Genomic DNA, 16,621 nt, shown 5'->3' with positions numbered 1-16,621 from the left:
TTTAACATTGGACAATGTAGCCAGATAAGATTACTAAATGTCTGATTCCTGTAGTAAAAAATCCCTTTTAGGGAAAAAAATCCCTTTAAGAGAAAAAAATCCCTTTAAGAGAAAATAAGAAAAATCCTTAAAGGAATTTCATTTATAAAGATATTATAATACATACATATATAGTAGAAAAATAAACACAGTAGAAACATAGAGAACACAATTTAATGAAACATACAAGGGAAAAATAAAACTCTGAAACGGAATTTTAAAAAATTATAAAATTTTATTAATTTTAATTCAAATAATTTTCATCATATAATAAATTTTACTATATACTATAGATTTTATTTATACTATATACCTAATACCCTTAAAAGGATTTTTAACAACTATCTTTTTAACAACTATCTTATTATGAAACTAAATAAATTTTATCTCACTATATTTTGTATAAAGGAAACAAAAGTTCTAATTAATGGCACACCCACAAGAACACCACCTGTGCAACCCCTATATATTTATTGCTCGAGAATTACTCCTGTTATACCTGAGGAAAGCATTGATGTATTGCTGAAACGCGTTGTATTATCTGAATAACAGGAGCATTCTGAAATATTTTAACAATAAAACAACTTTAATCTTAACGGAACCTGTGCATTGTCAGCGCTCGCCAGACCGATAATCCAATTACCTACTATCTTTTTATTCCTGGACATTTTATTACCAGAGGGTATACGTTTTTTACAGGACTCTAGTAGTATATCCTTAAACTTACCCCATTTATGTTCGGTATCCCCAGTTACCATGACTCTGTCCCAATCTACACATTTAAGCTCTTCCCTTAATTTGTTGAAATCAGCTTTCCTAAAATTCCAGGTTTTAGCATTCCCCCTTTGAAATGTTCTATTGAATATTATGTCGAAGCTTACCATATTATGATCGCTGGTGCCCAAGTGCTCCCAGACCTGTAGATCTGAAATTGTATCCGGTCTATTTGACAGGACCAGATCTAGCAAATTATCTCCCCTGGTCGGTTCACCTACCATCTGAGAGAGGAAATGGTCTTGAATGGTAGATAAGAACTTACAGCTTTTAGCAGAACCAGAAGATTCTATGTCCCACTGTATGTCTGGATAGTTGAAATCCCCCATAATAATGCTTTTTGAAGAATTTTGACAAGCCACGAGGAGGACACCCCAAAGGCAATAGGCATTCTCCTCTTGTTGATACCATGCTTTCCCCCTAGATGGCCGAAAAACTGTTGTGTGTTTCAAGGTGAAATGCTTCCGGAAGTGACATAACAAGAAAGAGCCGATGTCAATTGTCATCTCCAGCGTGCATGCACCATACGCTGGCTTGTAAGGGTAGGAATAGGGAGGCTGGGGAGCTACAGGAGGACCCCATCTTACCACTATTCATTATTGGCCTTAGCAGCAGGAAAATGGAGTGGTAACACTCCCAGAGGAAATGGGAGCAGCATGTTGAGGAAGAAGGCAGCGCGATGAACCTCTGCTGCCTGGCTACTTAAAAAACTAAAATTTTATGGAGTGACTGCTCACTGGCCACAGCACCCCAGTAAACCTCATCATGCCCCTAAGGACAGAAAAACCACTGAGGATAGGGGCAATACTGGTTTCCATTTTTGAGATGTGCCATAAGGTCCTGCTGATGTTGCGAGAGACGGACTCTTCATCTGCAGCGGTGTACCCCACACAGACTGAGGGCGCCTGCACAAGATCTTGGTCAGGGAAGAAAAGAGTCGCTGACAGTTGCTGACAGAAGACAGGCAGAGTGTGGGGATATAGGGAGAGATGCTGGAAAGTTTGCAAGTGCACAAAAACGGAAATAAGTATTTCTAAAGCAAAAAAAAAAAAAAGATTTTATATACCTTAATTTGGAGTGTAAAAACTAGCTAACAGGTTTCCTTTAAAGAAGGTGGCCACTAGTTGGACAATCACATTCTTAAATTAAACAGTGCCCCATGTAATGTAAAAACAGCATATATTTTACTCACCTCCCCGACCAGTGCTGTGTGAGCATTATCAGCACTGTGTCTGCCAGTGCTCATGTGACTTTGCAACCCAATAGCTGCAATGTTTTCTAGAATATGATGACCTATAATCACCGGTAGGCACATCGCTGACAACATTGGAATTATGCCCATCTGGGAGGTGAATAAGTGCGCTTTCAATTTTAAATGGAGGTCAATGTGTTAAATACCACATAGCAAGGTTGAATTTTGCATAATTGGTATCTTTCTGTGGAACACAAAAATTAAGGGTGCGACATTAATGAATTTGTTCCACTCCATTTAGTAGGTGGCTGTGACCTGTCTAAAGTATGCGACTTAGGGTGCTTTCACATCAGCATTTTTTTTTTTTTAACTGCAGCATGAATGTAATTTTTTTTCGCAAAGCCAGATCCTTTACAAATGCGTTGTAATTTCAATGCATTTGCAATGGAATCGCGGCAATATGCGGATGCGTGCGGCACACACTGGATCCGATGCTTTGCGGTATTTTACCTTTTTTCAAAACCGCTACTTGCAGCGTTTTTGTCCTCCGGCAAAATACTGCAAATCAATGGATCCGTTAGATTGCAGCGGTACCTGCAATATATTTCAATGGGAGCCGGAACCTGCTGTACCGGAAGTCGCCAGATCATGATAGACAGGATCCTGTTTTCTGTACTGAGCATGCCCAGAAAGCAGCCTGGCATGGTCAGTCCAGAAATCTCTCTCTCATTCTCACAGACAGAGGACAAAGATTGTGGTGGGGTGAGAGGGAGTAATAAACATGAAGTCCCTAAGTGTGTCTGTGTATTTATTTCTAATAAAGTATTTTTTCTCTGTGTGATGTTTTTTTTTCAAGCCTTTATTGGAGATTCTTAATGGCCAGGTCAAACTTGCCCTGAGATTAAGAATCTCAGGCTTTATACCAGCTGGTAAAACAAAGCTGGTATTAAACCCTTATTACCCAGCGTGCCACCCGCCACCAGGGCCGCTGGAGAGTTGAATACAGCGCCAGAAGATGGCACTTCTATGAAAGTGCCATTTTCTGGGGTGGCTGCGGACTGCAATTCGCAGCAGGGGGTGGGGGGGGCAGAAAGCTTGGGCCGCCCTGCGCTGCGGATTACAATCCCCAGCTGCCTAGTTGTACCTGGCCGGACACAAAAATTGGGCGAAGCCCACGTCGTTTTTTGTTTCTTTTTTTTTAATTATTTCATAAAATTCATGAAATAATTAAAAAAAGGGCTTCCCTATATTTTTGGTTCCCAACCGGGTACAAATAGGCAGCTGGGTGTTGGGTGCAGCTGCCTGCTGTACCTGGCTAGCATACAAAAATATGGCGAAGCCCACGTCGGGTTTTTTTTACCCCTGACATTAGAGTTATGTGTTTGGGGTTGTTTTTGTTTTTTTTTTTTTTATTTTTTAATGACTAAAAAAAATAAATAAAAATCGACATGGGCTTCACCCACCGAGCACCCGAGTATTTTACTGCTCACTCATCCCTGCTCCTGACCACACAGGCAGGAGAGCAAGTAATCAGATCACCTGACTTCAGTGTTGGCTGATTACTTGTTCTTTGTCCCGCTGCATCCATCGCAGCGTGTGCGGGCTGTGAGGTCAGCTGAGTTTGGCCAGCACTGGAGTCCGCTGATCTGAACTCAGCTGAACTCCAGCCCGCACACTCTGCGATGGATGCAGTGGGACACAGGACAAGTAATCGTCCGACACTGGAATCAGCTGATCTGATTACTTGTTCTGCTGATATGAGGTCAGAAGTTCAGCTGAATTCAGACCAGTTGACTTCAGTGCCGGCCGAACTTAGCTGTATTTCACAGCCCGCACACGCTGCGATGAATGCAGTGGTGACACAGAGCAAGTAATTGGCCGACAATGGAGTCCTGAGCTGATCTGAACTCAGCTTAACTCCTGACCATACATCCCGCACACGGTCACACGTGATCGGCAGCAGGCAATGACTGCTGTTAACCTGCATCCATTGCAGCATGTGTGGGCTGTGAGATCAGGAGTTCAGCTGACTCTCGATCAGCTGACTCCAGTGCCGGCCGATAAATTCTGTGTCCCGCTGGATCCATCGCAGCAGCTATAACAAGTAGAAGGATCTGGTAAAAGAACAATTGTGGCTGCATGCGTTGCACATTCAATCCACAGGATCCGGTCATATGTGGTTTGCGTTTTTTTGCCTACAGGCAAAAAAAAACGCTGATGTGAAAGCACTGAACAAAAATATAAATGCAACACTTTTGTTTTTGCTCCTGTTTTTCATGAGCTGAACGCAAAGTTCTAAGACTTTTTCTATAAACACAAAAAACCCTTTTTCTCTTTCTCTCAAATATTGTTCACAAATTTTTTTATACATGTGTTAGTGAGCACTTCTCCTTTGCCAATGTAATCTATCCACCTCACAGGTGTGAAATATCAAGATGCTGAATTAAACAGCATGAGTATTGCACTATTGTGCCTCAGACAGACCACAATAAAAGGACACTCTAAAATGTGCTGTTTTACACTATTGGAGGTGTGGGGGGTGGGGTTGTCAGAAAATCAGTCAGTATCTGGTGTGACCACCATTTCCCTCATGCAGTGCAACACATCAGCTTTACATAGAGTTGATCAGGTTGTTGATTGTGGCCTGTGTAATGTCAGTCCACGCCTCTTCAATGGTAGTGTGAAGCTGCTGAATATTGACAGGAATTTGAACACACTGTCGTATATGCAGATCCACCTGTGTTTGTCGTCCATAACACCACCACCACCATGGACCACTTGATTCACAACGTTGACATCAGCAAACTGCTCACCCAAACAACATCATACACACAGTCTGCCATCTGCCCTGTACAGTGAAAACTTGGATTCATTCAAAGAGAACACCTCTTCAACGTGTGAGACACCATCAAATGTGAGTACCCACAAACTGCAGTCAGGTGGACACCTTGAGGAGTCTGATGAGCATGCAAATAAGCTTCCCTGGGACGGTTTCTGTTTGTGCAGAAATTCTATGGTTATGCAAACTAATTGTTGCAGCCGCTGTCCAGGGGGCTGGTCTGAGACGATCTTGGAGGTGAAGCTGCTGGTGGTGGAGGTCCTGAGTTGGCGTGAATACACATGGTTTGCGGTTGTGAGGCCGGTTAGATGTTCTGCCAAATTCTCTTAAATCACCTTTCGAGACTACATATGGTAGACAAATTAATATTAAATTCACAAGCAACAGATCTGGTGGACATTCCTGCAGTCAGCATGCCAATTGCACGCTCACTCAAAATGTGCTACATATGTGGCATTGTGCTGTGTGATAAAACTTCATTTTTTAGGAGTGAATTTTTTTTTGCAGCCAGAGTAAGGCACACCTGTGTAAGGCTATGTGCGCACAGTGCGTTTTTTCGGGTGCGTTTTTGGCCTCAAAACTGCAGGACTTTGCTTCCCCAGCAAAGTCTATGAGTTTTCATTTTTGCTGTCCGCACACATCTGTTTTTTTACCTGCGTTTTTGAGTTAAAAAAAAAAAATGGACATGTCAGTTCTTTCCTGCGTTTTTCTGCGTTTTCCCCCCATGCAATGCATTGGAAAAACGCAGCAAAACGCAGAGATCAAAAACGCAGCAAAACGCAGCCAAAAACGCACCAAATCGCGGCAAAAACGCATGCGTTTTTTTATGCGTTTTTTCGACGCAGGTGCGTTTTTGTGCATTTTTAGCGGCCAAAAACACACAAAAACGCAGCGTCAAAAAGACGCAGTGTGCGAACCTAGCCTAATAATCCTGCTGTCTAATCAACATCTTGATGGATTATCTTGGGTAAGAAGTACTCACTAACACAGATTTAGATAAATTTGTGAATAATATTTGAAAGAAAAAGGCCTTTTGGGCATTTAGAAATAAGTCTTAAATCTTTGCGTTCACCTCATGAAAAATGGGAGCAAAAACTAAAGTGTTGCGTTTATTGTTTTGTTCAGTGTAGAAATGCATTCTGAAAAATGCTGTATTTAAACGTAAAAGGGTTAAATGAGTTTTCCAGGCAGAGAAAACAAGTCTGCAGTGCAATACGCTCCCTGTCAATAATCCCCTGTAAACCCCATCCACGAGGGAGGTCACGTGACTGCAATTATGCGATTTAGATCCTTAGGCTGGGGCCACACGGGGATTACTGCGATCCCCTTGCATGAGACTCGGCTCGTGCTGGCAGTACAGCAGAGCAGAGTCTCATGCTTGTGTCCTTGCAACTGAGGTCCGTTCGTGCGAGCAGACCTCAGCTGCGGGGGGCGGGCCGGCACTCAGGAGGGGAGGGAGGGATTTCTCTCCCTCTCTCCTGCGTAGTCAGCTATAGCCATTCTCGCATTGCACTGGCAGTACACCGGTGTACCGCGAGTGCAGTGCGATTTTTCTCTCGCCCCATTCACTTGAATGGGTGCGAGAGAAAGAGTCTCGGATTACAATCGCAGCATGCTGCGATTGTTTTCTCAGTCCGATTAGGGCTGAGAAAATAATCGCCCATGTGTGCTGACACACAGGCTAGAATTGGTCCGAGGGGAATGCGATGTTTTATCGCACTCCACTCGCACCGATTTTCTCGCCGTGTGGCTTAGCCCTTAGGGCTAGTGTGAGGGATGTTTACGTCCCGCTCATCTCCGCCCCTCCGTTTCTATTGGCCGGCTGCCGTGTGACATCGATGTGACGCCGAACGTCCCTCCCACTCCAGGAAGTGGACGTTCACCGCCCACATCGTATGGACGGGTAAGTACGTCTGACAGGGGGTTAATCGTTTGTGCGGCACGTTCAACAAATTGAACGTGCCGCACATACGATGGGGGGCGTTGCAATGCGAAATTGCAACGTGTAAAGCAGGCTTAAGGCACATAAATTGACTGCAAACTTTTCTTATCAGCTCGGAATACCCCTTTAACTATGCCCCTTTCTCATCAGTTCTTAGCTTTGGTGTGGGTACTACAACATGTTATATTTTACATATTGCAAAACATTGGTAACTTAGGCACTCAACTTTTTTTTTTTTTTATACAGTCATGGCCAAAAGTTTTGAGAATGCTACAAATATTAATTTTTACAAAGTCTACTGCTTAAGTTTTTCTAATGGCAATTTGCATATACTCCAGAATGTCATAAAGAGTGATCAGCTTAACAGCAATTACTTGCAAAGTCAATATTGGCTAAGAAAATGAACATTAACCCCCAAAACACATTTCAACATTATTGCATTCCTGCCTTAAAAAGAGCAGCTAACATTGTTTTATTGATTGTTCCATTAACACAGGTGTGGGTGTTGATGAGGACAGGGCTGGCGATCAATCAGTCATGATTAAGTAAGAAAGACACCACTGGACACTTTAAAAGGAGGCTGGTGCTTGGAATCATTGTTTCTCTTCAGTTAACCATGGTTATCTCTAAAGAAACACGTGCAGCCATCATTGCTCTGCACAAAAATGGCCTAACAGGGAACAGTATCGCAGCTACAAAGATTGCACCTCAGTCAACAATCTATCGCATCATCAAGAACTTCAAGGAGAGAGTTTCCATTGTTGCCAAAAAGGCTCCAGGGCGCCCAAGAAGGACCAGCAAACGCCAGGACCGTATCTTAAAATTGTTTCAGCTGCAGGATCGGACTACCAGCAGTGCCGAGCTAGCTCAGCAATGGCAGCAGGCTAGTGTGAGTGCTTCTGCACGCACTGTGAGACGGAGACTGCTTGAGCAATGCCTGGTTTCAAGGAGGGCAGCAAAGAAGCCACGTCTCTCCAGAAAAAACATCAGGGACCGACTGATATTCTGCAAAAGGTACAGGGAGTGGACTGCTGAGGACTGGGGTAAAGTCATTTTCTCAGATGAATCCCCTTTTCGATTGTTTGGGACATCTGGAAAACAGCTTATTAGGAGAAAAAGAGGTGAGCGGTATCACCAGTCTTGTCTCATGCCAACTGTTAAGCATCCTGAAACGATTCATGTGTAGGGTTGCTTCTCAGCCAAGGGAATCGGCTCACTCACAGTCTTGCCTAAAAACACAGCAATGAATAAAGAATGGTACCAGAATGTCCTCCAAGAGCAACTTCTCCCAACTGTCCAAGAGCAGTTTGGCGCCCAACAATGCCTTTTCCAGCATGATGGAGCACCTTGCCATAAAGCAAAGGTGATCACTAAATGGCTCATGGAACAAAACATAGAGATTTTGGGTCCATGGCCTGGAAACTCCCCAGATCTTAATCCCATTGAGAACTTGTGGGCAATCATCAAGAGACGGGTGGACAAACAAAAACCAACAAATTCTGGCAAAATGCAAGCATTGCTTATGCAAGAATGGACAGCTATCAGTCAGGATTTGATCCAGAAGTTGATTGAGAGCATGCAAGGGAAAATTGCAGAGGTCCTGAAGAAGAAGGGTCAACACTGCAAATATTGACTTGCTGCATTAACTCATTCTAACTGTCAATATAACCTTTTGGTACTCATAATATGATTGCAATTATATTTCTGTATGTGATGTAAACATCAGACAAACACAATTAAAAACCAGAGGGCAACAGATCATGTGAAAATATAATTTTGGTGTCATTCTCAAAACTTTTGGCCATGACTGTAGGTGTGGAGAGAATAAAATTAAAAGCAGCTAAATTCCTTCCTGTGCCTGTATTTTCTTGGGTGCAGTCCCTTGGGAATGTCCCTTTTACACAAGTGACAAGGCTGATATTAGCTATGATATTAGCAGTCTGACTATGGCAAAGTAAACTATATCTGGGTGGAGATGTTAGCAGTTAGGGAATGGTTCTTATTTTATTATACCCACCCTTCACCCCAAATAGACCCTTTTATCTTAATTCCTGCGGAAATATCTTTTCCCGATGTCTGCTTTAGCTGTGTACACAATAAAATGGCATTTACCTTTGTTCTGGGATCTTTCTGATCTAAGAGACGAAGTTGGACAAGTACTGGAGCATTCCTTAGCTCACTTTCTGCTTGAGATTCACCCTAGTGATAACAAAAGTCAGACATTCATAAGATTAGAGATTCCAGTGACGCTCCTGTCCTTTCCTGCATTATGTGATAACAATTATGACTTCTATGACTTATACAGCAACTTCTCTGTGGTAGAGTAACTATCTCAACGTAAGCCTGATACGCAGGCTCTTGAAGGCTTACATTAAGAAAGCATCTAAAGCTGCTGTCACATGAAGCAGCAGAGCACCAAAGCAGCGCTGGAAATGGCCAAAATCTGATGTAAAACACTGATAAGTCATAATTTCATTTGCACAATTACAGGTTGAAAAAAATGTTGCGGCATTGGCCTTTTTCAAACAAGTTTTGCTGGGCTCTAGCAAAATGGGTGGGACACCACAGCTCCTTAATTCATGATGAGCTGCAGTATACCTTATGTCAGAAATCTTCCTCCAGTCCTTGTGGAGAGAGGCGCATGCAACTTTACAGATGCTCCTGATTCATTAAGAGGACAGTATGTTTCTTAATGAATCAAGAGTATCTGAGTTTAATACATTCCCTTATCAAAACTGGAGTGAACAACAGCGGTCTTGATGAATCAGCTGACTAGTCTGAGGCCATTCCAAGGCAACTTCTTTACACCACACTCCACTAGACTGATAGGTTTGTACCACTGTGTGTGTGTAGATACAGAGACCTGTCAGAATGGATCTGTGTGGAGACAAATTGAGACACACTCGAGACACATAGTCCTCAGCCGGCTTTTCAAATCAGATTGTCTCTTAAATGCTGCAACACAGAGTAAAACCTACAGTGCTGAATTTGTGCATCCAGGCTCTGAAGAAAGCTGCCAAATAACAGATTCCCTTTAATGAATAGCAATATCTCAACAGGGTGGCAAGTTGGCCTATCTAAGTCTGCAGTATTGTTAAAATAAAGGTTTATTGCACAACCCCAAGTATTTGTAGGCTCCTGGATTAAAACTTTAAAGCAATTCCTACTGACCAAGTTCTTTAAAACAGGAGGAATACTCCAGCCATGAATCTGTGCTCTCCCATGCTCCTTCCAGATGTGAGAACGAATCTGACGATAATGTTCATGTTTCTTTCCTCGTAAAGACACAGCATCAATATCACTGGTAGAAAGCACATTCATTTACAAACCATTAATACTGCAGTTTTTGTTTCAGGCTGAACAAATCATAATTTTTGTAACCATGCTAATCTCTATAGTTGTAACTTTATATTTTCTCATTGCAGAGTTGCAATTATACTTATAGTAATAAACATAAGAGATACATTCAAGCTGCATGATTAGTGCATTGTTACAATTCCACCACAAGGCCACATATGTGAAAAAAATTATACTGCTGTCAGTGTTTGGTAGCAGTGTACGTGTCCGTTTTACCATCAGTTTTACCATTTTCGCAGATGAATAAAAAAAAACAAAACAAAGAAGTGACAAAGCTTCTCCGATACTTTTTAATGTTAAACACATAGAGCACACTGAAGGCACCTGGATGTCATCCGTCTGCTGTACATTTTTTTCATGGACCCAAGACTTGTATTAGCATTTGCCTTCCATGCTGACATGAAAAAATGGTCATGCCTCCGTGTATCCAAGCAAAACATATGTCCTTATAAAAACATGGATATGTGAAATATGGATTTTAATGTGTCCGTGCTGTATCTGTGAAAAAAACCCAGATACAACACACACGTGCCACACGGACATTCGAATGAGACTTAAAAGACGCAATGCTTAGTAAACCAAGTTAAACAAAGTCACTACCTGATTTTTTTTCATTTTTTTTTTAACTAAAGATCCTGGAAAAATCTTAGCAAAAATAGTATTCCTAACCAACATCTATGTATTTTACTCACTGATTGAATTATTTTTCCAGTTTCCAGCGAAGGTGTGATTCTCTTTGGAACCACAATTCCGACTTATTGGCTCACACAGTATCTTGTGTGACTCAATAGTCACTTTCTCAATGCTAGTCTCTAAGGCCCTGTGCACACGCTGCAGTTTTTGATGCGTTTTTTGGGGGTTTTTTTTTAAAAAAAATCTACATTTTTTATTTGCTGTGCACACACGGCGGTTTATTTCCATCCGGTTTCGATCTGTTTCGGATGCAGAAAAATTCTGCAGCATGTCAATTATGGATTCCGGTATAGCAGCATTTTTTACCCATTGACTTCAATGTTGTCAATAAATAATGCTGCTAACCCGCAGGTATATTCACACTGATGGTTTGAGTTCGATTTCACAGCATTATTTCAACCATTTCTGAGTCTCTCTCTCCCTCTCCGCTTCATACTCACCGATCACCAGCGCGGATGTCACACCGCTCTCTGCTTTTGTCGGACCCGCTCATTAGGCTCATGCATATTCACCAATCACAGGCTGCCCACCGACGTCTGTGATTGGTTGCAGTCAGACGTGCCCCCACGCTGAGTGACAGCTATCTGACTGCAAGCAATCACAGCCGCTGGTGGGCGGGTCCATATCGTACAGTAAAAAAAATAATTAAAAAAAAAAAAAAAAAAAAGGAGTGCAGTCCTCTTCCAATTTTGATACCCAGTGAAGATAAAGCCTCACAGCTATGGGCCGGTATTCTCAGGCTGGGGAGATCCACGTTATTGGGAATCCCCCAGACTAAAAATATCAGACAGCAGCTGCCCGGAATTGCCGCATCCATTAGATGCCACAGTTTCTTTCCGATTACCCTGGTGCGGTGGGAATCGAGGTAATAAGGAGTTAATGGCAGCCCATATCTGCCACTAAGCCCTAGGTTAGTGATGGCAGACATCTATGAGACACCCCCCATTACTAATCTGTAAGTGGACGTAAATAAACACAAACACCCAAAAAATCCTTTATGTGAAATAAAAGAAAAAAAATCATATCTCTCTCTCTCTCTCAATGTTGCAGTAAAAGTGGTAACAATAATGTGAGAAAAAAAGTTGATTAATTTTAAAAGTAGAAAAACAAGCTACTTACTCTGAGGTATTAGGCATATAAAAATTCACAGTCTGACTTCGTATAACACGGTTTCCACCAGCAGAGAACATCGCAGCAGAAGACTCGGATCGGTTAAGTCTCATGGATGATGTTGGCGGTGGTGTTACGGTTTTCCCTTGTGGTCCAGTAGAAGAACTAAATAATCTGTCAAATCTGTAAATAAAAATTGTTATTTTAAGACAAGATACAACAAGCATGAACATACCACAATGACACTTGTTAAAAGGGTAGGAAAAATTAGACCGCAAAAGAAGGTTCAGTTCTTCAATTTGTTGTATTGGAAAAGGAAAAAATGAGCGTATGAGTCTGGAATTGTCATCAGGGGATGGTAGATGAAGGGTGAGTAAAAGCAGCACTGTCCCTGATGAGTATTTGTTTCAAAGCAATGACAGAAACTGTGGGATGGTGCTGCTGTCACTCAACCTGCATCCATCTGCCCCTTGATGATAGCTCGTTTCACTGAAAGAGGTGGAGGAACAGAAGCTGTGTGGCAGCAGCCACAAGAGATGTGTAGCGGTACTGGTAGAATAACTGTGGCGATTGTGATAGAAGTTGCAGCTCTGTGGTCATTTTCTCTGCCTCCATTACCCGGATTGATTCCGAATATCATGAGGAAATGGCGGAGACAGTAGCTGTGGTGCGCGACCGCAGTGCCACCCCCTGATGACTTGCAGGAAGAGACTATAAAAATCTCCTCCTGTAACATTCTGTTTGAGGCGGACCTCAAACAAATGGTCACAGAAAGTAAAGAAAATAAAAAACAGATTAGCAGGGAATTTTAAATTTAAGCAAATTACAAAAATAGTTAGTAGTTAAACATTGAAATTTTAGACTCTGCTCTATCCTTCAAGCCACACATCCAAGCCCTCTTCACATCATGCAGACTACAACTCAAAAATATCTCCCGGATCCGTGCTTTCCTTAACCAAGAATCAGCAAAAACATTAGTGCATGCCCTCATCATCTCCCGCCTCGACTACTGCAACCTCCTGCTCTCTGGCCTCCCTTCCAACACTCTTGCACCCCTCCAATCTATCCTAAACTCTGCGGCCTGCTTAATCCACCTCTCCCCTCACTATTCCCTAGCCTCGCCACTCTGCCAATCCCTTCACTGGCTTCCCATCGCCCAATGACTCCAGTTCAAAACATTAACCATGACATAAAAAGTCATCCACAACCTTTCTCCTCCTTACATCTGTGACCTAGTCTCCCGGTACCTACCTGCACGCAACCTCAGATAATCACAAGATCTCCTTCTCTACTCCTCTCTTATCTCCTCTTCCCACAATCACGTACAAGATTTCTCCCGTGCCTCCCCCATTCTCTGGAACGCTCTACCACAGCATATCAGACTCTCCCCTACCATAGAAAGCTTCAAGAGGAACCTCAAGACCCATCTCTTCCAACAAACCTACAACCTACAATAACCCTCAGTCCAGTACACCACTGTGCAACTAGCTCTGTCCTTACCTATTGTACCATCACCCATTCCCTATAGATTGTGAGCCCTCGCGGGCAGGGTCCTCTCTCCTCCTATACCAGTCTGTTATGTACTGTTAATGATTGTTGTATGTATACCCTCTTTCACTGTAAAGCGCCATGGAATAAATGGCGCTATAATAATAAATAATAATAATAAAAATAAAAAAGGGCATTATAGATATCAGACAACCCTTTTAACAGCCAATCTGAAAAGTACAGCAGGCACTTGTCTGCTGCACTTCGATGCCCCATCACAGCCGCAAGAGATGTATAGTTCAGAAAAGTAGACCAAAACAGAATAGAATGAAGTCATGGAACATAACATAGTATTGCATGGCCTATAAGACTCCTTACAATGGCTTGTCACTCTCCACAAAGAGAAACTTAAACCCACAGTCAGAGGCCTCTTACCTAGCCAAATCAGATATCCTGCTTTGAACTGAGGAGGGGCAACACCCTGAAACATGTGTGCGCACAAGGAGTTTCTTGTTTGGCTTCTTACTCTATGCCATTTGGAAAGGCTCATTAAATAGTCTGTTCTGACTTTCAGGATTACCATATCCAATAGGTGGCACCACAGAACAAGTCCTCTTCCTTCTAAACAGGCTATTTGCATAACATAGCAATTTTGCATTAAAATGCCAAATACACTTCCGTTCATAGGAGAGAAAAGCCATTAGAATGTTCCATATTTAGTAAATTAAGGAATGAGCAAGTAACAGAAGCTTATCTACAACGGAAAATCATCTGAGAGAACAAATATTAACCTTATATAAACTAAAGGGCAGCTTATGTAGGAGGTCGATGAGCAAATGTTAAAAAGAAAATAGCATGCAAGCTGTAACCAGCCTCACTGTGTACTTAAATGTAGGCTTTATATACACTTTATACATCCAAGAGGTTTGTTTTGTTGCCAAGCAATAGTTAATATAAGCTGAGTTATCATATACCTCATTCTTTTTGAACAGCAGACTGTGCCAAAATATTTTTAGCACTGAATAGAGAACTCATTTACATAGGCCTTAGTCCCATGGAAAACGCTGCCTAATTTTCATTTGCTTTAAGAAAATAAGTATAGAAAGCTAAGGTTCCATAGAAAAGTGCATTTAAACGCATATCAATATTTATTCAGAAAATAACATTTATGTGCAAGTCTTTAACTACTCTTGGTCTACATTTCATTTTAAAGAAGTATTTTCATATCACACAGTTGTCGCATCTTCACAGGATATGTGAAAAATGGCTGATAAATAGGGGTCCCTCCTGGGGGGGCAACATGTATGTGGAGTACGGAATCTCTGAGTATCCCCCTCAATTTGATTTATTCATACTATTTCTATTGAATGTTATGAAATAACTAACAGGCATTAGAACAGACCAAACAGTCGCACCTGTATGCTTGCTCAGCCTACATGTGACAGTGTGAAGCCACCAGATAAGGAAGGATGATGGTCTGTGTGACTTGTGTTCCTGACAAAATGTACATATTAAAGAGATGAGACTCACACATATCAGGACTAGGGATGCTTGGGTTTACGTGGACTTTAGTTAAAAGTTTGGTTCGGTCCTCGAACTTGACCCAAACTTGACCCTGAACCCCATAATACTCAATGGGGACTCGAACTTGTGCGCTGTAAAATGGTGATAGTAAGGGCTAGAGTGCTGCAAGAGGAAGCATATTGAGGGTAAGAGCAGGACAATCGCCCTGCAAACAAATGTGGACAGGGAAATTACTTAACATAACATAGAATAAAAAAAAAAAAAAAAATAGTATAAAATAAAAAAATAATCTTGAATCAGGAGGTGGCGATCCAAGTGGAGATGGGGGTTGAGGAGGAGGTGAACGTGGCGGTGTAGCTGGAAAAGGTGAAGGAGGAGGTAGCCAACACTTTTTGTTTTTTTAATTGGGGAGGCGCCAAATCATTGAGAATGGCAAATAGAAAAAACAAACTGCGGTGGAGTATAACAGTGGCTGGGGGTGGCTGCTATACTTCTCTAGTCAGCAAAAGGTAAGGACAATTCTTGTTGAATCCACGCCTGGTGCATTTTAAACAATGTGAGCTTGCTCACGTTTGCCGTGGACAGGTGGATGCACTGGTCTGTGATCACACCTCCTGCTGTGCTAAGCACACGTTCCTACGGTACAAGGCAACTCGGCAGTCGTTGCGCAGGCACAGCAGCATGTATTCCCTCACATATCCCAGGCTGCGCAGAAGCAATGACAAGCTGTCCTCAGTGGAAGGTAATAGTCTGTGTCCTTTGTATCCCCCAGCAATGCTCCAGTGATGCCCGTAAGCGGCTTTGATTGCCATCCTGCTATAAACACTGTTCCTCCTCATCCCCATCCTCACAAATTGGCCCCTGGCTGGACAATTGTGTACCTGGCTACTGTTGGTACAGGAAAGCACCTTCCGAGCCATATGTGGATGATTGGCCTGATAAGCATTTGAATGGTCCTTGGTCCTCCTTCTCTTCCTCCTGTGCCACCACCTCATCCATCATTGCCTGAAGTGTTTTTTTCTAGGAGGCATAGAAGTGGGATATTAACGCTGATGATGGTGTTGTTATCAGCGCTGCCCATGTTTGTAGAGTACTCAAAGCAACACAAGACAGCCCACACGTCCCACATGGACGCCCACTCATTGGTCCTGAAGTGGTGTTCTACAGAGTGATTCACCTGTGTGTGCTGCAGCTGAAACTGCACTATTGCCTGCTGTTCACAGCCTCTACAACATATGCAAGGCAGAATTCCACCCATATAAGGTGATGATTGGGAAGGCAGAAGTGACGCTTCAGCAAAGACAGGCAAGCACCAGGAGGGTGAGAACACTGACAGCGAGTACAGACAGCCTGCACTTTTTGCAGCAGCTCTGACATAGTGGGATAATTTTTCAGGAAGCTCTGCACCATCAAAATCAGCACATGCACCAGGTGAGGCATGTGTGTTAAATTGGCTAGCCCAGAGCTTCTACAAAATTTTGCCCATTATCGCACACCAGGCCGGGCTTGAGCTTCAGCAACACCAACCCCTTATTGGTCTGTTGTTTGACTCCCGACCACAGCTCCTGCGCAATGTGGGATTTTTCCTCCACACAGATTAGTTTCAGCCTGTTGTGGTTTCCCCCTGGCTGAGCTGAAGTGGTGGTGCACGGGTTACGCGTCT

The 16,621-nt window shown here is 42.6% G+C and overlaps 1 protein-coding gene across 1 annotated transcript in view; it reads right to left on the bottom strand.

Moving 5' to 3' along the window:
- The window catches only part of LOC142255816 (C-Jun-amino-terminal kinase-interacting protein 4-like), a 665,059-nt gene that overhangs the window by 190,750 nt on the left and 457,688 nt on the right, over positions 1-16,621 (bottom strand). Inside the window, exons 14-16 of the mRNA XM_075327263.1 lie at positions 11,956-12,129; positions 9,958-10,087; positions 8,899-8,985 (exon numbers count right to left, since the gene is read on the bottom strand). Coding sequence (XP_075183378.1) covers positions 8,899-8,985; positions 9,958-10,087; positions 11,956-12,129 — 391 coding nt within the window. The remainder of the gene's footprint in view (positions 1-8,898; positions 8,986-9,957; positions 10,088-11,955; positions 12,130-16,621) is intronic.

Source organism: Anomaloglossus baeobatrachus, chromosome 11 (genome assembly GCF_048569485.1).
Source record: "Anomaloglossus baeobatrachus isolate aAnoBae1 chromosome 11, aAnoBae1.hap1, whole genome shotgun sequence".
NCBI lineage: Eukaryota > Metazoa > Chordata > Amphibia > Anura > Aromobatidae > Anomaloglossus > Anomaloglossus baeobatrachus.
This window is presented reverse-complemented; position numbering and strand designations above follow the sequence as displayed.